The following is a 22,876-nucleotide window of genomic DNA, read 5'->3' as shown; positions in this document are numbered from 1 at the left end:
GTGTGTGTGTGATCATGGAGGATCATATGGGGTGATTTGTGAATGTTAGCTGGTTAATTTATACGTGTGACCTGGTGGTTGCATGCTTTCAACACTATGTTTGGTGTGTAAGAAACTGTGTACACAGCATTGTTGTTTCTACTTTCTCTTTGGTTTGTGTGTGTGTGTGTGTGTGTGTGTGTGTGTGTGTGTGTGTGTGTGTGTGTGTGTGTGTGTGTGTGTGTGTGTGTGTTTGCGTGTTACCAATGACACCTGCATTACAGAAGACTTTTCCAAGGTCAGGGAGAAATAAACAGAAATTACACAGCTGCCAAAACCTATTACTGCCGAATCACACAGCACAGGGCCTACCCAATGGGCAAAGACCACTCATTGAGTCAGCTAAGCAAATACACACGAATTAGGCACATAGACTCATCTTTGTGTGTGTATATTCTTTAAAACACACATGGCCATAAGATCACAGACACACAGCAATGTAAAGCAAATAAATTATAATCGCCCACTCATGTCACATTGTATTTGTGTGAATGTCATTGTTTGTGCTCTTTAAACACCTCGGTGTAATTCAATATAAACACACACATAAACTAGCAAATAGACCCCCTTCCCCCAACTGACTGCAGTGAAACATCCAAGACAAATTTGTTGATGGTGCCTGAAAGCTTTGCAGTTGCAAATAATATTAAATTTACTATAAGCAAGTCTAAACCTGGCATGAAAAAAGCAGATTCTGTGCCCAGAGTCATGCTTCCTCTGACCAGCATCCATTCCCTCCTTCCAACATTCACACATAGCACAGAGTTTGAGCTTTTTACACAAGTCTTTTGGCCAGTGTGAATTCTTGACCCTGCTTTTGTTATTGATCAACCTGCAAAGGCGTTGATTTTAAGATGTAAAAAAAAAAAAACAAATATAAAAATAAATTGTTGATTCAAAATATTAATTTCTTGACACTTTTTGGTTTGAAAGTTATCATGAAAAACAGGCAGTCAGGAACACCAAACCTGTTGATGACCCTTTGGTTAATTAATGTACACCTTCCTTTTCAATTAAAGTGATGATAATAAACTGTGAGTAATGCATATAGCCTGTGAGAATTTTCCACTCATTAAGTGGCCAGAGAAGAGGGACGGTGGGACAAAGATGCCTTGGGTATCATTAGGTGTTTTCTCTTTTGACCCATGAACTGAAAACTCAAAGAAGGTCCTACTGTATGTTCCTATTTGACATCCTTACTCATGTTAGTCAGTGTCCATCATTTGCAGCTTTCCCCAAAACACACTGGAGCAAACAATGAAATACTGTAGTGTAGTGTATCTGGAGCTCTGAATGCAAATGTAGATTATGTAGTTTAAACGCATATACACATATAAGTTTTGAGACATATCTATTTTAGGACATTGCTATAATATAAGCTTAAGCTGAACCCTAACCTTTAACATGATTTCATTGCTACGTTTAATGTTAATCTTAAGCAGGAGCTCAGAAATGATGCTTTGCCTCATTAGGTACAGACTTTAGTCCTCATAAGGTCAGTACTTATATCAGAGAACTATGCTACTCTGCATTTCAAATGTAAAAACATTATTGATATTGATTGTTATTTTATTAAAGTGAAATGTGCAATTTATATTAAAAAAAAATGTGCAGCATATTAACCTTTTACCTCACTTCTACGGTGTTGCATCACCTGGTTATTACAGCAGCACAGCAGGGACTACTAGTGTTTCTGCAGGCTTGAATGGAAACGGTGAGGTGTTGTTTGTACTGCTAGACGCCACAATATCTTATACAATGGACTTCACAGATAAAGTTTCCAAATGTAAAACTTCAAAGAATTAGGGGATTTGTTCATTTACTTTACATAATATTGCTTAATGATTAAAAGAATGTGGAAAAACTACTTTAGACAACTGTCAACCATCGAAAATAAATATTTTTAATGCAGGGAGCACTATAATTCTTTTGTGGAAACAATTACAATGCTTCCTTAAAATCTGAACAAAATCTGCTGCTTCATCCACAAATGCAAATGAAAATTTTACTATATATAAAAAAGGAGAAATAATAAAGTTTATATGTACAGAATCCAAATTCATCACATGTCTGTAAAATAAAAGCTAGGTGTACTCACTGATTTAAAGTCTAAATTCTTTTGGTATAGTCAATAAATACAACAACAAAAGGCATTTATTCCAATCAGCTAGTTTTTGCACGTGTTGGACATTTTCACACAGAGAAAAATGAACACAGTTACCCATTTCAACCTCAGAGTTTCCTGTCCAGCTCTCTGGTTTCAACCCTCAACACTAGATACAAGAGCCTGTTTTTATGTGTTGCTTACTTTCATTACACACAAGATTACTTTTACTCATACCCCCTTCCTCTCCATTTCCTCTCCCAATCCTTCTCATCTTTTCTTTTTCTTTTTTTCTTATATACTAATGGTTATCCACATTCCATCCAGCTCACTTTATCGCTCATTTTTTTTTGGCAAGATTATCCCATGGAACCCTGAGAGGTCATGATTCCAGCTCTCACTGGGCTGTATGCGTTATCAAAATGCCCTGCATGCATAAACCCATTCAGAACACAGCATATATTGGCAATTTCATTATTTACCATTAATGTGCCCATATTCATTCAAGGAGAATAAAGGTTGTCCTCAATCAGCAAATGAACCAAAAAGGTTATATCAATTACTGTGTGAATGCAAACCATTAATTTAGTAATGATGATACAGAAACACCCACACATGTACGGCTTGAACACACAAGTATGTAATATTGAGCAGAGAATAAAATGCAGATACTTTCAGCTGGTGAAAGTTCTTGAGTCGAGGTAGTTTGGAATTTGCTGCCCCCTGCTGAAATTTATGGAATAACTTAAGCCTCATGTCCTATAATGTTTTGTGCAGATTAATACTTTTTTAGAGAAGAGAAGCAATACTCTGACTGCTGGCTGATATTTAAGCTGTGAGCTCTAAAAGTAAAAGAAATCTGATAAAAACATGTTTTATTAACTTCTTTTTATCATTTTAAAGACCATTCTTAGTGGAATCTCATTTTGTGAGAAGATAATATTAAGTCTGTGATCTCACTATTGTACTGATTTTTATTTAAATTGAATATAAATGAGTCAGATGCATGGACAGGCCTCAAACGTGGTTGATATTAGCTGCATTGATTAACACTCACTTTCTTTTACCTACATTATGTTCTACAGAACTCCCTACTCAAATATCTTCACCATATAAGAGCTGTAGATAGAAATGTTTGTGATTTTATCTGTTCCTCTCTGTCTCCTCAATTTGCTTTTTAGCCATTCTTTCCCTCCTTTTAGTCCTCTAGTTCTCTTCATCTTTCTTCTATCTGATAATTATTTGCTTACTTTTGTCTTCTGCCTCTGGGTAATTATCAGCAGAACATGATATCATTTACATGAGATTAAAGCCACAAACAATACAGAGACTTATGTGAGATTGCTACACAGTAGCAGCTGAGTGTCAAGAACATACAAGACATATGGAAATAAGAAATATACTAGCAGGTAATAAAGTGATGTGGTTTAATGTTAAATGTGCCATCTATGTTTTTAGAGTAATGTGAATTCCGTGTACATTTATTTTTGCTTCTCATCCAAAGATCAGAGTAAGAATCTAGGCTGATATGATCTTAAGGCGAGGCTGTCTTTTGGCTATGGCACATTGTGTTTCTGTGTTGGTTTTGTCCCGAAGCACAGCTCCAGAACACTGCCTGACTCAACTAATCTGCCCACTCTAATAATAATGAAAGCAATAATGCCACATCTTTGTTAAAATCTTTCTCCCAGATTCTTCAGTCCACTGTTGTGTGTTTCGTTTTTCCCGTTCAGCCTCTATCACTTCTGTATCTCTGTTTGCATCTTTGTTATTACTGTATCATAGTTAACATGCTCCAAACCTTTGTTTTTTGTTTGCTTTTTTTAATAAGGGCCTTAAAACTTTTTTTTATTTGATGCTGCTTTTAATTAAGGTAGAGTTTTGTTTTTTTCGTCTTACACTGTTTTTGCATATGGTGATATGTTGGTGCTGATGGTGATGATGATGCAGATAATGATGATGACCTATTTCCTGTTGATGTCTGTTTACCTTATGTATGTATTTTTTGTCTGTTTGTTTACATGCTTCTCTCTAATTTAACTTGCTCTGTTTATGTCTTCTTTTTCTTTTTAGTTTGTTTTCATTTTTTTCTTTTTAATCTCTTTTATTCTTAATATGTCACTGTAATGTTTGCCATGTTCCTTTATCGTTACAGATCAGTTGTTAGACTTTTGGTAGAGGAATGTTTTCCCATGCTTGTCTTAGTCATGCTAGTCAACAGCCCTGGGTCTTTGTTGTACTTTTCTGTGTACAGAGTGGATGTTTGATTTCACAGTCTGGAAAATCAAACATCCAGACAGGCCAGTCCAGTACCTGGAATCTTCTACTGTGAAGCCATGCTGTTTTATTAGATGCAGTATGTAGCTGAGCAGTGTCTTGCTGAAATATGTAAGGCTTTCCCTGAAGAAAAGAAAGGGGGGTTTCTAGATAGGAGCATATGCTGCTCTGAAAGCACAAATTTTGCCCTCCCAGGCCAGAACCTGTTGTCAGCCTTCATTGCCTTATGTTATGTATTTTATTCTCTTGTATCTTATTTTATTACTGTAAGGTAAATAAATAAAATTTCCAAAGCAAAATTTCACATTTAACTTCATCTCACGGCAGACATTTTTTACTTTGCCTCAGTCCATTTCAAATGAGCTTTGGCCCAAAGAAGACAGCAGTGTTTCTGGATCATGATGACGTATCTCTTTTTGTGTGCACTATAGAGGTTTAATCTGCATTTGTGTACCGTTACTTGTGTTCACAGACAGTAGTTTCTTGAAGTTTTTTGAGTCCACGCAGTGTTTTCCAAGATTCATTTATGTTTAACACAATCTCATCTGATTGTCTGAAGCGCACAGGCGTACAACACAGATTTTTGAAAGTCATTTGCACAGAGAGATGCTTCCAGATTCTATTAAGCCTTTGATGGCATTATTTACTGTAGATGGTGGAATAAGCCTCACATTGAGGAACATTATTCTTAAATTGTTCTACAATCTGTAGACACAGTTTTTCTTTTGCAGATTCCCGAACCTTTGAATAGCTTTACATCTGAGAGACTCTGCCTCTCTAAGGTGCTCTGTACTGACCTGTTTTCACTTAACTGACAACTAACTAACAACATGACACCAATTTATTTGAGCCTGATGCCTGTTTAAGTTGATTACTTGCTATGTATGAGCCATAACACTTTTATCAGCTTGGATACTTTAATGGAAATTATATGTCTATGGTTATAGTAAGCAAACAGTGCTGCTTCTGATTTCAAATCACTGGTTTCTTTCACACCTTAATCACTCAATCCAGTGACAAAGACTAAATCAACACTTTAATTCCAAGTCCTAGAATCAGTTTTGCAGCAGGCTACATATTTCCCTAATCTCCTTATCTTTCTGTTGGGCTGTTTTCTTGCTGTAGCTTCCAGAAAATTTTGGAAGGGTTAGCATAACATATTTCCTTACCATCAGAGGAAAAGCATTTTTCCCCCAAACAGAATTATACTTTTGTGTACAGTATGTGCCTTTTAGTTTTGGATTTGATAAAAGCTTATCTCCAAGGAGAAAAAAAGCCAAAGCAAAATGTAATTTTACATCACTTGAGAGAGCATGATTTTCAGTTTAGAGAGACCGTTTAAAATTCACACAGCTGTCTGAATGGCTTTGCTGTAGGGTCAAGAAACTTTAGTTAGCTCAATAAACAGTGAAGTTTTCAAGCAGCCGGGGACACAATGGGACACAAGAGTCAAAAGATTTACTCTATGTCATGTGCCACGTTGGTGCCACCTACATTTAAAAGGAACTATGCTATGTGTGCACAAACAAACTATGTGTGCGTAACTGCAGCCTCACACACAGCATACTCACCATGCACATAAGAAAGTTCACAGACATGTTGCTTTGATAAGGAATTTTACCAAATCTGTACTATGCTGATATAAAAGCCCTCAAGCACACAATTTATCACCTCAAGGAATCTCAGTCTGTCTATCTGTCTGTTCTTCCCTTATCTCTTCAAATCCTTCTCAAATCTATTTCACTCTCAGAGTTGGTGGGAATCTAAGTGAGTGTAGTGTCAAGTCTGAAGATGTTCTCATAAGGGATGGCCTCATTAAAGGTTTTTTTTTCTGGTTTTATGAGTTAATGCTGAGGTCAGGAAAACCTGGCAGTGTGGAGATCATCTTCGAGCTTGCAGATTATGTCAGCAGATCACATGACATCACTCTGACTGTAGGCACACGCTAAACAAGACAAAAACCTGATGTATCAAGATGTAGTGAGCTCTGGTGTTACACTCTTGAAAGCCTTAGATGTGGTTTTTGGGGATGCCGATCCAGTGGAAGAGAGGGGTAGTTAATGACAACTACGGACACAACCACTGTGTGTAACACAGCTAGCAGGAGGCTGATTTTTAATCGCAAGAGAGGGTTTTGATGGTTTTGTGGAGGACTGCTTTCCCTGAGTTCTCTGTTCGTAGTTTTCTTTCCTCTAAGACATTTCTTATATAAAAGACATCTGCAGTGTTTTAACCAAACCTACAACATGGCGCAGATACTATAAACACAGGGACATTTTCTTAACACCCAACATAATTTAACTTATACCAACATGTACATTCTAAAGATTTTTAGGACAGGCTCCAGCCCCTCAAGACCCTGCACTGGAATAAGTGGATAAAGACAATGGATGGATAGAAAAAAGCTATAAATATGTAATACTAACATACTAAAACAAAGAGAGGCAGTGGAAGAGATTCTTAGAATTAGATTAACTTGAATAAAAAGACCAGTCTAAACTCCATTTTCTTTCACAATATTTATTCTTAAAAATGAGTAAGCAGACAGTTCATGTGTCCTGTGAATACCAAAATGTGTGTAGAACAGTACAGAACAGTAAAACACTTAATTATATTTCTATAACAGCATCTTTTGAAGATATCAAAAGTAAAAACAAATAACGTATTCTTTTTTATTACAGCAATTTTTTAAAACAGCTTTCTTTCAAGAAATAGACCACAGATTTCTACAAAGAGATGTAAAAATATACATCAACGTGATCGGTGTTAAACAGCAGGCTATAACTTTAAGTGCACACAGCTATAAACTTGCACAAACATCAGTGAGGAGGTGATAATGTCAAAATACACCCACACCAGAGGGACCAGTAACTTGTTAAAGAGGATGTTTAGCTCATCCTCTTCAGCTCATACAGGAGGAGCTTCAATCTCTAAATACTTCCGCAAATTCTCTCATTTCCTACTCAGTCACACACTTCTTCCACTCACCTGCTCCTTTCTTCACCTGCTTTCTTTGCCTCCTCCTGAAAGACTGTAATAAAATGTCTAATTCCCTCAGATGCTCTCCTCTGATTACATTTTCATCAGGAAACATGGGAAAGAAAAGAAGGGAAGTGAAAGAGTTGGACAGAGCAAGGGAGAGTGGGGAGTAATTTGAGTGCTGATGGTAAGGGGGGAACAATCTGGACAATGAATCCAGCTCATTGTCTTCAACCATGTTATGTCGATGACAGAAACGGTGCTTTAAGCCCTGCAGTGGCTCAGACAGCAAAATGAATCCTGGGATTTTTTTCGCTGTCAAATGAGAGGTCACAGAAATGGAAGTCAATAGCAGGACTATTGCTGAGGCATAAATGTGTGATAAAATGAAAAGTATTAAGGTTTTATATGAAAACTTTAAAAATCAAGCCAATCATACAATGAAAAGAATGGATAAAAGAAGAAAACACTGAAGGAGGCAGAGGTTAGGGCTGATAGGGAAGGACAGTGAGAAAAAAGGAGTAACAGATGAAGGAAAAGAATGAAAAGAATGAGGATAAGAAGACAGATGAGGTTTGAAATGCTCATCTGATGTGCGTCCATCTTCTCCTCTACAGGCGGAGCAGGAAATAAAAAATGCAGGGTTGGAGGCACGTCTGTCAGCCTGCGTTAGGCTCAGCATAATTACTGTGAAATGACATATCCATGACTTAAAGGAGAGCGGCTAGAGGAGAAAGAGGTGTGTTTTAGTCTCAGCCTGTGAGCAACACACATCTATTTGTAGCTGTGGGAAGATGTGTAGCTACAAACTGCAAAATGAAATATTTCTTTAAGTGTGTGGGGGGTTAACTTTTACATTGTTTAAATCTCCAACTTTCTATTATTAAATTTTCAATTTAGCTGTAAAGAATTGGTGGGGCCACATTAATCTCAAAACCCCCAAAATGACCCAAATTTTTTAAAGAATATGACGATCTATATCCTACCGGAGCTAATTTAAATCTAGTAAGCATATCTTTTCGTCATGCTGACCTAAAGAGATGTATAAAAGTTCAACAGCACTCAGTCACAGCTGGTTCAGATAGTATCTGAGATTTCAGTGGTAAAATTCTCTAAGATTTTACTAGCAGGGGTATTCAGAGCCATCCTATCACCTCGGTATAAGACATTCTGCAGCATCCTTCCTTAGCAAACAGAACTATGTAGAATGGCCCCCAAGCTGCACGTCTTTTTGGTGGGATGGGGGTGAGTGGGGTAGCCAAAGGTAAGCCAAAATATATTGTCTTACCTAAAACAGAGGCACAGCATTTTGCCAATAAATGTACAGTGTAAGCCTTGCACAACACAACACGCTGGTATTGTTTTTAAAGTACCTTGTTTTATAGGCACAGACAGTGTGACCATCACCAGGACAAGTTTTACCATTTACTGCATGTCATCAAACACATCTTCAAATATTAATGGTTATAAAAGATGAAATAAGCTGCTTAGTTACAATGTTAATTGAAAACAACAAATGTGTTATTTAAAGTTTGTGCAAAACAAAAGCAAACTAGTCAATCATGTGATTTCCCCCTTCCCCCCCTTTTTTTTCTTTTTACAAAACAAAAATAGCATGAAGGGAATTTTTTCCTCTTCAGTGTAGTGGCTGATAATGTTGTTGTGGTTTCCATTTGTTGGATTCTTTCAAGACAACAAGCAGCTTGGTCATTCAGTCAGGCCGTCAGTTAGAAATGCGTCTCCTTCTCTGAAATGGTGGATATTTTGCCATCGACTTTAAGTTTTGCGTCATTGGCAGCATATGGACTCAGTGCAGCATTTTTCCCTCTCATTTTCAGGTCCCGGCTGGGAGTGGTCAACTTCTTTATTCTCTGCAGACAGCAAAGAGAAGAAGATTGTGTAACTGCTCCTTCTCTGATGGCTAATATTTATGGATTCAGCTACTTTACTAACTGATGCAGTTTCCATTTGTGTCTTTACCTAACTTTGATTTTAAATGATGATGCATCAGTAACCTGTCTGATCGTTAGGTCCTTTATTTCTTTTGTGATCCTTTAGAATAGCTCTGCTGCTATCCATTTGGTCTGTGGTGGCTTTTTTTGGTTAAGGATTTGGACAATTTGACTTACCATGACATGTAACAAAGTTTTAAGAAAGGGAAGTCCCTGTTTAGGCTACTGCCTCCACAACCTGATCTTGAATATGCAGTAGAGAATGGATAGATAGATAGATAGATAGATAGATAGATAGATAGATAGATAGATAGATAGATAGATAGATAGATAGATAGATAGGTAGGTAGGTAGGTAGGTAGGTAGGTAGGTAGGTAGGTAGGTAGATAGATAGATAGATAGATAGATAGATAGATAGATAGATAGATAGATAGGTAGGTAGGTAGGTAGGTAGGTAGGTAGGTAGGTAGGTAGGTAGGTAGGTAGCTGTAACATGTTTCAAAATATATTTAGTACAGATTTCAAAATAGGCAGGTTTTGAGGAAGAGAGGGGTCGAATGAAGTCGAATGGGTCACTCCATGCCCCTAAAATAGTATGCTTGAATGGACTTGCAACTTAATGGAAAAGAAGCTTCTGCAGTGTGTGTGTTATTTTGACCCAAACATGTCACAGACATTTAATCAAGACCTAATTTAAACTCTGTTAGCTTGTTAAAAAGGAGCAAATAATGTCACCGTAAGTGGAGTTACTTCAAGTATGTCTGAGTAATCAGAGTAGCATTGAGAAGGTTGTTTAGGCATTCAGAGACACTATTGGGAGATAAATTTCACACTAACCATAATATTAATTTAATGTACTGTATCCACAAAACTATATAAAACATTTACAACACATTGTTCTAAAAATTATATCAATGAAACTACAATGGAATACAACCAGCAGTGTTGAATTAATTGCAGACATGACCTCGCTTAGCTGATTTAATCCCTCTTTTTATCATTGTACTTTAGGTCTGATGAACCTCTGAGACCTCTACTGATCATCTCATATAGGAAAAGTAATTTTGATTATTTGATCGTCCTTCAAGCAATAGCAGGAGATCAAACATCTGCATCACAAATTCTCTGAAAATTTCACATGGAGACTTTGCAACTGCTTTATCTTCAGACTTATTCAATGCAAAGTATCACAGGAAAATCTCCAAGGGATTTGTCCACCACCAAAAGAGCTGCCCCTTGCACAGCAGTTAATACCATGTCTGGCACTTTCCAATTATGTTTTAAACAAGAAAAGAGGAGCACGAATGGATCACGTTCACAGAAAAGCTATTTCTTTGCTATCAAGACTTCAAACCTAAATTTGGTAAATACTGAGGTAGAGTGCAAACTGGTCGCAAACAGGGAAGAAGCCATGAGGCAGGCAACAATTGTTACTTCACAAAAGACTGACTAAGGTTTGGGAAAAGGGGAAGGGAAATGCAGGAAGCCAAAAAGATTGTTTATTAGGCACTAACAATTTAACCGTTAGAGTACCAAAACATGTGAAATCATTATTATTATTACAGGTATTATCATTACTTCAATACAAATACAGTGTCTAAGGCCACTTGTGGAAAAGCGTCCTAACACAGAGTAAGTAATAATTCCTTTGTTTTGTCAATGTTTATGGATAATTCTGAAAATCTAATTATGACAGTATTTGTCTTGTGTGGTTTTACCTCAGAAAAGGTGCCTGGAGTCTTCCAGATCATCCAGATAATCCCCAGTGGGATACACACCATCGAGGACATGGCCATGAACCAGCCGATACCATAGCCCCAGTCAGGGTAGGTGTACACGTTGTTGTATTTCAGAGGTTTGTATTTAATCAAGAAGAACAGGAAAATTCCCTGAAACAAAGAGACAAATTTATTTTGCACATATCATTTTTATGTGATTAGTTTTTGATGAATATAACTGACATCATATGTTTTCTCAATAATTCAGTTTAAAATTATGGATGTAGTCTCCCAGTTTGACAAATGAAACCCACACACACAGAAGTGCCTTAAACCTGTATTTTATGTAACAACCAGCAGGAAGCAGCTTCAAAAGTTTACCGTTAACTCACTAAATAAATTTCATTGTAAAGACATCCACGTCTTCTTCTCTTATCTGTTACCGCAAATATTTTTTGTTATTAGTGTCAAGTCATATAATAAAGTTCATTTAGTTAAATATGGTTCAAGTTTCAACTAAAACAGACAGAAAAGCAGGTTTGTTTTAGGGTCAAGCAAAATTTTAAAAAACAAGCTGCTACCCTGTAAATATGCATAGTTTTAAAGTATTAATTCATAAACATAAATTTGCTTTGTTAATCAGTTTAATGCAGTTTCTGCAACGAGTGCGATGACTGAGTTTAATTTTCCAGATATGTTTCAAGTTGAAAAGGATAAAACATTTGACATGGTGGACTGATAACTGGGACTGACAACAGAACTATATCTTGAATTGTGGCATCAATCACTAATTGTTTATTGGATCACAAACAATCTTTTTTTTTTTTTTTTTAACTCTAAATACAGTAATTTAACTGTTTATTTATTTATTTGTTTGTTTGTTTGATGCCAGAAGTGATCATATTCGGAAAAGAAGGTGAACCAGGAAAATTAAATTTTACATTTTACTGGGAAAAAATTGTTCTTCTAGTTAAGCTCTTATATTTATTTAATTATTAAATATTTTTTAAAAAGATTACCACGATCACACCGATTAAAAAGAGTAAATGCTGCCAATTACACTTTAACAATTTGTGGGTAAAAATGTATTAACTAATATTTTGTGAGGGAAGTTAATGACATTGCATTAAAGTATGTGACAGTGGCTGATCGGTGTCCATTGTCTTTGCACTGTAGCAGTTCTAATTCACGTTATCTCGAACATTCATAAAGCAGCAAAAACCTGCTTATTGTGTGACTGTATAGCAGTATAATGTTCTTACAAACAGCAAACAGCTTGTCTCCCTTATGTGGCTCGTATTTCCTACTCATAATCCTTCTGTTGTCCAGAATCGATCTAGCCAAGTGTAAATAAAAACAAACATGCACGGGTGTGCATGAAAACGCACTAGCCTTTCTTTCCGAGTAAGTAGATTTCTAACATTTCCTCTACTTAATAAAGTACCTACTATGCTTATAACTGACGGAGAGGGACACAGTCTGTGCCCACTTTGTCCTGTTTTATCTGTGATAGAGAAACTCGTTAGTCAATTAGAAAGCAGTACCTTCTTTTTTTTTTTTTTTTTCATTTGCTGCTGCTGAATAAATGCACTATACTGTCCAAGATTGTTTATAATCCCTTTAAGCAACACTATTGATGAAATCTAAAGGGTTTGTTGCTTTATGTTAACTCCAATGAGCCATTAAAGTCATAGTTGTTTGTGTAAAGCACTATAATGTTCTTACAAACAGACTAAAAGTTTAGTCTCCCAGAAAGACCAAGAGAAACTCATCCATGCATTCATCTCCAGTAGACTGGATTACTGTAATGGTCTTTTAACAGGACTTCCTAAAAAGAGCATTAAACATCTGCAGCTCATCCAGAACGCTGCTGCTAGAGTTTTAACCAGAACTAAGAGATCTGAACACATCACACCAGTTTTGAAATCTTTACACTGGCTTCCAGTCAGTCACAGAATAGATTTTAAAACCCTTCTGATTGTTTACAAATCCCAAAATGGTTTAGGCCCAGAATACATCTGTGATATGTTCAGAGAATATAAACCTAGCAGCGCTCTTAGATCCAAAGTCTCTGGTCAACTAGTCCAGACCAGAGTCCAGACTAAACATGGAGAAGCAGCATTCAGCTGTTATGCTGCAAACAAGTGGAACAAACTGCCAGTGGAGATTAAACTTTCACCAAATGTAGACATTTTTAAATCCAGGTTCAAAACATTTCTTTTCTCATGCGCCTATGCATGAAATCTGCATGTTAACTTTTTTTAACTTATCTTGCTTTTATTCATTTTAATGTAATTTATTATTTTATTGTGATTATGTGTTTATGCCTTTTACTATTTCTAAATATCTGTAATGCTTTTGTTTTATGTAAAGCACTTTGAATTGTCCTGTACATGAAATGTGCTATACAAATAAACTGCCTTGCCTAAAGTTAACACAATCAGCTAAAAGAAAATGTAAAATGCATCAGTTTTTTTTTGTTTGTTTTGTTTTTTTCATGTCACTGAAGACATGTGACTTCAGCAACTGTGACTGAAGACACAGTCAGTGAAGTCACATATCTGGTGAATCAAAGACTTGGATTTTCGCTAAAGGACATGCAGACATTATGTTTTCTAGCATGGCGACATCACAGAAACTTTGCTTCAGAGACTAATAGGTATTATAGAGTTGCTGCGCCGCACATAATTCAAGTTGCAATATAGCGTACACAATATATTATCTTTAGAATGAGCCATAACTAATATTTTCCCTCAGTTTGAGCCCAAAACCCATATTGAATAATCCGTCCAGTAAACAAATCTAGATCTTCTGCCTGGATCTGTCTCTTACTGCTGTGTTACTCTAAATGTTGTTTGTTGATATTTCTGTATTGACTGTGGACTCACAGCACAGATGCCTGGGGTTAGGATCATCCAACACCATTTGATGAAGAAGATGGGTTTGTAGCCAATCATATCCTCAATATTTAGGTAGAATCTGTCACTACCTGAAAGGGAAAGAGAGTCAAAAGTTGTTGCACCTATCATCAAAATAATGATATGATTGATGTATGTTGACAATTTATGCCAGTTTAAGTAATGCTACTGACTGGATGTGAACAGAATCAAGTATCAAGGGTGAAAAGGCATTTTGTAATGTTTCATGCTAGAATAGTCCAGCTAATTGTATATGTTGACATAACTGCTAATTAGGCCAACAACAACATTCATGTATCCTTCATATGCCTTGCACATTGATAAATGAATGGCTCATGTGTTTGTGGCCATTCTCCAGCAGAGGGCAGAAAAGAAATATTATTCCAGCAAAGAGGATGCAAGCAGGATAAAACAATACACAAGTTCCATAAAACTAATACAGTTGTCTGTTTGCTGAGTTTGAATGTAGACAGCCGATCAGCTGACGAAAGACACTGACAGAATGACAAGTCTGAGTTCTGTTTCATTTTTAACATTTTCAAGGTAAAACTAGCATCTTACCGTACACCCAACCGATACATATGGACTCAAATATGGCCACAAAGAGCAAACACATCCCGCTGGCAGCATACGCATCAAACAGTTGAAAGACGTACATTCCTCCCTAATGGGATAAGACAGGTGTCAGTTCCCTGTTACAGCAAATGTATGAGAATCATTTGGAAGGAAAATATGAAGTTTATCAGGTGAGCTTTCTAATGCATACCAAGGGTTTCATGTCAAAGACTAATATAGTGAACAAAAACACTGAAAAAAAAACATATTATTGATTTACATTGAGTATTTTATTTTTTATTTTTCAATAAAAAAAAAAAACAGCTTTTGCCACAGGATATTTAAGTTATCACTACTGACAGTAATTTTAATAGAGTATCTATTCATTCTGCTGTGATTTTTATTTTTTATTCCTTTCCTTTTATTCATAAAATTAAACAGGACTTTAACTTCCCCTGTTTTAAAATAATCCATTACATGATTAACTTCCAGCATCAGCAGTATCTAAGGTCTGTTAGATCTATCGTTCAAAAATGTGATATTATCATCACTTGCTTGTATTAGTGCTGATCAAAGGTTTTCCAGGTAGAAACATTAAAGATATAGGTTAACTATTTGGGAAATACTTTAATTGAAGCTACAACCAACAGCTGCTGCAAACATTTACTTGTCGCTAAGGCTTCTCAAATAATGTGTTAGGCCATGTAAAATGTAATGAAAAAACAAAGCATTGATTTGTCAGTATCACTAAGAGATATTCACAATAGAGCATAGATATCAAATGTCATGAAAAATATAAGCTGATTTAGACTTTTATGGCAGCAGAACATCTAAAAAGGTTGGGAAGGAACCAAAAAAAAAGGCTGAAAAAGGTAAGATGTAACAATAAATAGCTGTAGGAGTATGTTTCGCCGACTGAAGTTAAATGGCAACAGGTCTATAAAATAATGCAATAGGTGTAAAAAGGGCACCTCAGGGAGGCAGAGTCACTCAGATATAAAGAAAGACTCAAATCCAGCAGTCTGCAAATAACTTACATCTAAAATGTATATTCAATGTTAAATTACAAAGAAATTTAATATTTCATACTCTCCAATATATAATATCATCAACAGAATAAGAGAATCTATCATTCTGTCATAGAAAAAGATCCCTGCATGGGCTCAGGGACTCTTCCAGAAATTGTCTGTGAACACAGCTCACTGTGCCTTTCAGGCACCAGCTGAAAACATTTAGCAAATCATGGAAATGCAAAACACAACAAAGAAAACCCAGAACTGTTCAGTAGTCAAAATTCTATATCAGGCAAGATTTGGACAATGTTCCTATTCCAAAAAGTCAGTTCCCAGATGTTTATAAACTACGGTTGAAAGAACTAAGGATGCTACACAGTAGTAAACAGGGTGCTGTCCCAACATTTTTAAAACTGCTGCTGCCATCAAATTCAAGTTAGCTTTTGGAGTTCCAATATAATGTTAAATGGTTCTTCCATACGTTTACATGGGGTCTCGCTTCTCTAGCATGATAGATAAGACCTTGCATGAATCCGACAGTAGGGCTACATCAAAGATTGCAACTACTTTGAACATCATCAAAATATCTTCTGTATCTATAATCAAGCAAAGTATTGATCTTCCCTCCCTGAAATCTGTTGACTTATGTTAAAATATTTTCCAGGTTGCTTGTTACTGTTAAGTCATGATGACTGTGTGGCAGCTAAAGGGAGTAAAATGTCTAGAGTAGAGGCAGTGGTTGATAAAAATAAAGATCCAGCCACTGGCAAGTGCAGCTTTATAACAGAGAAAACACAGAGAGTGTACAGTACTACAGCACTGTGTTAAATTCTAGCCATTATGGACACTAGAGAACTATACAGTACATTTACAGTGGGAGTGGATGGAGTGAAGCACATATAGTGGCATGAAAAGCTTTTAGTTGATGGAAGACAATCTTGACAGTGTAAGTAACTTGGTTCTCCTCTACTAATGAAAAATAAGGGTAAAAGGTCCTAAAAGCCCAGCAGGGATGCTGCTGTTGCCCTTGACTACAGACTTTAAGTACTGGAAACAAAATGTCAAATAGCTGACATCTTGGAGTTGTGAAAATATCCATCACAAAATCACAACATCCACTTATTTTTAGTCAGTCAGTTGTCAGTTACAAAGCCTGATTAATACAATGTACCTGTCTGGATTCATCTCAGAGTGATGTGGTAATGATGAAAACAATGAAAATGAAGAAGAAGTGGATGATTAACGTCATGGTGACGACAAAGACCGTGGTGATGATGATGGCAATAATGACACTGGCATAGTACCTAGATAAAAATATAGATTTATTCATTATTAATTCTGATGTAAAACACAAAAAATGGTAATGAGGCTTAAATTCAAGAGTGGTATAAAATATGAGGGTTGTAGCAGTAAAATGTATCAAATATAATTTTTATAACTAGAAACTGTTCATCATGTTTATTTAGATAGTTTACATGCAGGCTGGAGAAAGACACTATATCTTTTGAAATGCACACAACTAAACTTGTAGTGATAACTTTTACCTCCATACACATGATGAGTCCTATGAAGAAGGAGACCACAGACATGCCAAGAATCAGCAGCTCCCTGCGGTAGCCTCTTCTGAAGGTCTCTGGGTACATGTCCACCACAGCTGTCACTAAACTCTCCACACACACAAACTGACCAAAAATACATTCATAAATAAACAAATGAATACATTTAAAAGTATTTTTATCAAATTATAAATCATCACAAACACTGTATGGTGTGTCAAGTATTAAAAAATATGCTAAATATATGCAACTTTAAGAAATTCTAATTTTTTTCCCAAATGTAGAGCCTTGTTTTCTTTTTAAAATGATAAAATAATTTTTTAGAAGTACTTCAAATCTGAGGGGATCTTTATCAGGGAAATTTAATGACACAAATTATGTATCTGCAGTACACACAGACTTTCTAAAAAGTATAAAACCCTGATTTTTTTTTTTTTTTTTTTTTTTTTTCACAAATATATGACTAAGAATTAATTTCCATACATTATTTTCCTTGTAAAAACAATCAGTTGCATTCACAGTTATGTGTAACTTGAAAAACAATTACTTGATCACATTGTCAATTTGGACCAAGATGTATATAAAAAATTCCGTCATCAGGGGGAACTTTAAATTTTGCTGTATAGTGATAGTAAAGGTTCACTAAATCCCATTACTGTCATTCCGAAATAATGGCAGCTGACATTCTCCTCAAGTCTATATCAAAACTCTGAACTAAGAAATAACATTTTATGACTCAACTAATGAAACAAGAATTTATAAATTAGGAAAATGTGCATTTATTAAGGAAGCTTGTTACAATCCTTTAACTATCAGTGATGATTTGGCGATGTGCACACATCAAGCCATGTTTGCAAGCACGAGACCTGTTCATTGATCTTTGTTAAGCTGTTGTTAATTTCTTCAGTTATTGTTTGATGAGAATGCTCATCATCCAGTTGCAAGATTGGTGGTTTAGTTGGCAGGATTTTGAAGGTAGTGATACCTATTGACATCATTTCAGTTATCGGTCTGAAAATCTGTGAAAGTTGATAGAAACTCTGTGTGGAGCATCCTCCCAGCTCTGTAACTAACCTGACTGTCCAAGCCGAGGAAGATCAGCATCATAAAGAAGAGACAAGCCCAAAGTGGAGACAGAGGCATCATAGTTACAGCTTTGGGATATGCAATGAATGCAAGACCAGGACCTGTGAGACAAAAAAGATTTCAATTTCAGTTTTTATTAATGTAAAAGCCCCTTGAGATGGAGCATCTCGTTTGCAAGGGAGGATCATTAAAACAAAAAACACAGACATAACAATATTACACATATAATACAACAGGCATGCAATACAACACCATACATAATACAAAGACAACACACAATACGTCTAACACTTTATCAGGACAGTCATTGAATAGTCACACTTACACAACCCTCTTCTCAAGCCCCTATTTTCATGTCACAAAAAACAGAAGTTTAGGTCACTTACAATTTACACAAATGCAACTTAACACATACGGAAAGGAAAACAGCGTTACAAACACCGACAGACTGTTTAAGGTAAGTATTAAGTAAGGTTTTAAAGTGGCCATAGGATGTTATTGACTACAAAGATGCAGGCAGATGATTCCAATCATATGGAGCTTTGAATGAGAAAGACTGCAGACCTGCCTTTTACTATTACTAGACTTCTTGCAGAACACAATAGCAAAGTAATGAGCAATATCCACAACTTTCTACTACAGCACAACACTCTGTAACAGATAGCAAAGAATGAAGGGAAAGACACTGCTGCTGTCTTTCAAATGCTTTTTTATTTTGGCTACTTATGTGTGATGTCTTTTATTTCTTATACTGTATTAACAACTGTTCATGCACATTGTAAAAATGATGACCGATGGCAATAAAAAATATTATGAATCATCATCTTATTCTTTAGTGCCCACTAAACGCTAAATATCTCTTCATATTTCCAGAAGCTATTTTATTTGCCATCCCTCAGCTTTACTGTTTTCATTCATATTCAAAGCTTCTAATAGCTCTTATTTTAAACTATATCATGAAATGTCTCTGAATTCAGCTTGCCCAACACCTAACAGTAAATAAAGTCAACATTTTGCTGGTGGTTCTATACTTAAATAGATCAATTGCAAAATAACTCTTTAAAAGATGATATTTGAAGCTAGACATAACCAAAAATAAAGTTACCTGGACTCAAGTTCTTGCTAGTTGATAATCACCAAAATAAAGTTGGCTTCTCTGAATTTTTAAGCCATTATTGCAACACTAATGCATTTTTACAATGTCAACCACAATAGCTCCTAGGCTTAGGTCAAACTTTAGAGCGCGTATGAGTTTAGTGTTTCCATAAAATATTCCATAAAAATAAAATCCTCAAAAGACATATCCAAAGTAAATAATTATAATAAGAATTGTTCCACAATAATGAAGATTTTTTGTGCCCAGGGACATGTAGGGACCTCAGAGAATGTATTCTCAGGGACAAAAATGTTGTGTTTGTTACTATGCCTATGAGTAAATTGCAATAAAACAGAGGCGAAATGTTTTTACCTGTTTCCGTCCTAATTATCGAACACCTTCAACAACAAAATAATTAATGTTTGCACTAAAATACACTTTTTGTCATCTTTTGTGAACTTTAGGTACTAAACTTTGAGAGGGTGTTAAAATGAACCCCACTGTTCTGTTTTATCTCTTCTTTTTTACAATATGAGCTTTTTTCAACCCTTATAAGGGCCAGTTGAGCTTGGTGGAGATGTTAAAAACTGGCAAAGAAAGAGCAAACAGAACAGTGGAATTGGTAGAGGATGCTCTCATCAGCTCTGGCTGACATGCTTTCATTACAGCATTGTTTTATCTCTAACAAGGCAAAGCCTTGAGCACAGTCTCAGCTTTAATATAAAGGCATTCACATCCACAAAGACGTAAGGGCAATTATTTGTGCAGAACTCTTGTTTCAAGGCCTCAAATGGCACAGCTAAATGAAGATGAGTGCATATTTGCTTGTCCCATAAATCTCAACCAAAAATTATACCTGCATACTGCTCCCCACTGACAAGAGTAAGCAGAAATGTAAATGTGGTTTTTGTTTTAAATTAAAGAAAATGTAAAAAATGCTTTCAATAAAAATGCTAGTTATGGTAACTATTTACATAACTGGCCTTTACTTAACTAAATTAGGTTAACTGTTGATAATACTTTTCATTGGGTTATCTGTGGAACGACATTAGCTGAAAGGGTAACCAAGGGAACTAATTTAACAAAAAATTAAATTAAAAATAATGAAAGGTGCAAGGTTTCTGTCCAGCAGTGAGAATATACAGATGCTTTGCCACAATCTGTAACAACTTAAAAGATAAAGAGGCCAGATCAGCTCTAAGACAGTATGCTATGGGCATGTGAAGCCTACATACATGCCCATATATACAGCACAGGTATTACTAGTATTTACTAAACCTGTAAAGTATTTTAACAACATGGATAATTGTGTGTATATTGGAGGGGTAAAATGCATGTTAACCTCCGGGTAGTCCTGTAATCTTGCATGAATACTCAAAGCATCCTGCCTGCGACCCACAGGAATGCCAAAAGGTTAAAGAAGTTTAAAAGAAGATTTTTCACAAAATGAACTGTGCAAACAGGCTGACTGGGTCAAAAGAAAAGGCAATGTAAATGTGAATATGAAAACTAATTTTGGGGATTGTCCTCTTATAAAAACACATTATCTGAAGTTTCAGGCTCCATCCTCACTGCACCATAAGACAAATATCTCAAATCTCTTGCTCTGTCACATTCACTAAATCATTCATATAGATTTGAATAAATCATAATGTAGAGGTCTAAGAGCCTAGGTGAGGAGTGTGGAGTTATATAACTGGCCAACTCCATCCATTTTAGCACAATATGAAGGATGAGACACAAAAAACTAGTTTTCTAGTCTATTGCATCTGCAGCCTGCAAGATAGCACAGTCAAATCAGAACTCTGAAAGTTGATGGAAACTATGAAGTAAAAGCACTTTATTTACCAGATTCTGCCACAGCCTCGATGGGGACATTTTGTTCATAGGCCATGAAGCCCAGTACAGAGAAGATGGCAAAACCTGCCACAAAACTGGTACCACTGTTTAAACAACACAGCATGATGCAGTCCCTGTGGAGCAACACAAAAAGAAAAAGGAAGAACATCTCACCTATTGTCAGAGTGGTCACTGGACTTCAAATTATAAGAAACACAAAAACCTTCTGCCTCATTCAATCTCATACATAGAAATGTTGTACAATGTAATGAAACAAAGATGACCCTTTTAATCAACCTTCACCAGTAGAATTTTACTTACATTTGGCTTTTATATTTAAAAAGATTGATAATAAATTCAAGCAAAAAACAAATGGCCTTGTCATTTCTATTGATTTCCCATGTCATCTACTACTGTTGCATGCCCATTCTTACCTGTAGCAGTTGTTGTCATAGGCATTGTAACTTCCAAGAGCAGTGAGACAACCCAGGCAGATGGCATAGGAGAAGAAGATTTGGGTTCCTGCATCCACCCATACCTAGTGTTTAACAGATATAAAGATAAAGCAAATGTAAAGAGGAAGGCTAAATTAACATACAAATGGACGCGAGCTAAGACGTAGAAATTTCTAAACACTGCATGTGTGTTTCAGTAAACTACTGACATGGCTTTAGTTATACAGGGTGACTGTCCTCCACTACACAGCCTTTCAAAGAAACCTTTCATGTGTTACAGCCGAGTAAGCACCTATCGAGTCAATAAAACTCATACACATTTCTCAATGGAGTTTTCATTCAAAGATATTTTTACAATTTGACCTTTCATGGAGGAACTAGTGACATTTAATGGTTCATTCCTACAAAAAATACATGGAGAAATAAAGGTCATGTAGTAATTTCCAACACAAGGATCGTTGCATACTTAAATCCTCGAGGATCACTATCCGGCAGGTTTTTGTTGTTTCCCTCCTCCAACAGGTCTGACTGAAATTAATGGGTCATTGTGAAGAAGCTGACAGGAAGGTGTTGAATCCATTTGATTTTAATCAGATGCTTGAGGACCGGAGTTTGGCACCCCTGCTCTACATACCTTAAGATATTCCATTTAATAGCTTTTTATGTGTGTTTCACACACAAATATCAACCAACAAACCATGCCTCAGTGTCGTTTCTTATCTCTATCAGTAGGTGTTTAGAAATTTCTATGTCTTAGCTCACGTCCATTTGTATGTTGATTGTAAAGTGATGCAACTCTGACCAAAATGCATAGTGAAAACCAAAACAACACTGCGTAAAAGCACAAATCTGAAGAAAGCCATATGAAAATGTCTACAGCACAGCACTGGTCAGTATGTGGTTAGACTGGTGTCCCTTACCAGCACATTTTCTGAAATGTGTTGGTACAATGTCAGAAAGTGAAGTTTCCCAGATTATGGAGGCCAAGCACTCCTCATGTAAGGCTCCAGTATCTCTGGGCTTCCACCAGTTACCTCCACTCTCTTCTAATGTGCAGCATTTCTTCTTTTTCTTCTTCTGAAATACCATTAAATAATAATTCTGGCAAGCTTTATTTAAGATAACATTAAAGAAACAAAGCAGCTAATGCAGGCAAGCAGAATTGTTTTCACTTAATCATCACAAGTTTGCATTTATACCCTTTACTCAATACTAAAGTCACATTAACTACACATTGTCAACAATAACAGTGCAATATCACTAAACATAAAAACGCAGGAATCGTACCA

The 22,876-nt window shown here is 36.0% G+C and overlaps 1 protein-coding gene across 2 annotated transcripts in view; it reads right to left on the bottom strand.

The window, feature by feature from the left end:
* Nucleotides 1–8,421: 8,421 nt before the first annotated feature.
* The window catches only part of slc6a11b (solute carrier family 6 member 11b), a 35,169-nt gene continuing 20,714 nt past the window's right edge, over nt 8,422–22,876 (bottom strand). For both annotated transcript variants that reach the window (XM_041979816.1, XM_041979815.1), the window contains exons 8-15: nt 21,567–21,670; nt 21,142–21,266; nt 18,186–18,298; nt 17,100–17,237; nt 14,549–14,651; nt 13,958–14,058; nt 11,070–11,240; nt 8,422–9,270 (exon numbers count right to left, since the gene is read on the bottom strand). In XM_041979816.1, coding sequence (XP_041835750.1) covers nt 9,127–9,270; nt 11,070–11,240; nt 13,958–14,058; nt 14,549–14,651; nt 17,100–17,237; nt 18,186–18,298; nt 21,142–21,266; nt 21,567–21,670 — 999 coding nt within the window. In that variant the 3' untranslated portion in view covers nt 8,422–9,126. The remainder of the gene's footprint in view (nt 9,271–11,069; nt 11,241–13,957; nt 14,059–14,548; nt 14,652–17,099; nt 17,238–18,185; nt 18,299–21,141; nt 21,267–21,566; nt 21,671–22,876) is intronic.

The sequence above is a fragment of the Melanotaenia boesemani genome, chromosome 3, assembly GCF_017639745.1.
Source record: "Melanotaenia boesemani isolate fMelBoe1 chromosome 3, fMelBoe1.pri, whole genome shotgun sequence".
In the NCBI taxonomy this organism is placed as follows: Eukaryota; Metazoa; Chordata; class Actinopteri; order Atheriniformes; family Melanotaeniidae; genus Melanotaenia; species Melanotaenia boesemani.
This window is presented reverse-complemented; position numbering and strand designations above follow the sequence as displayed.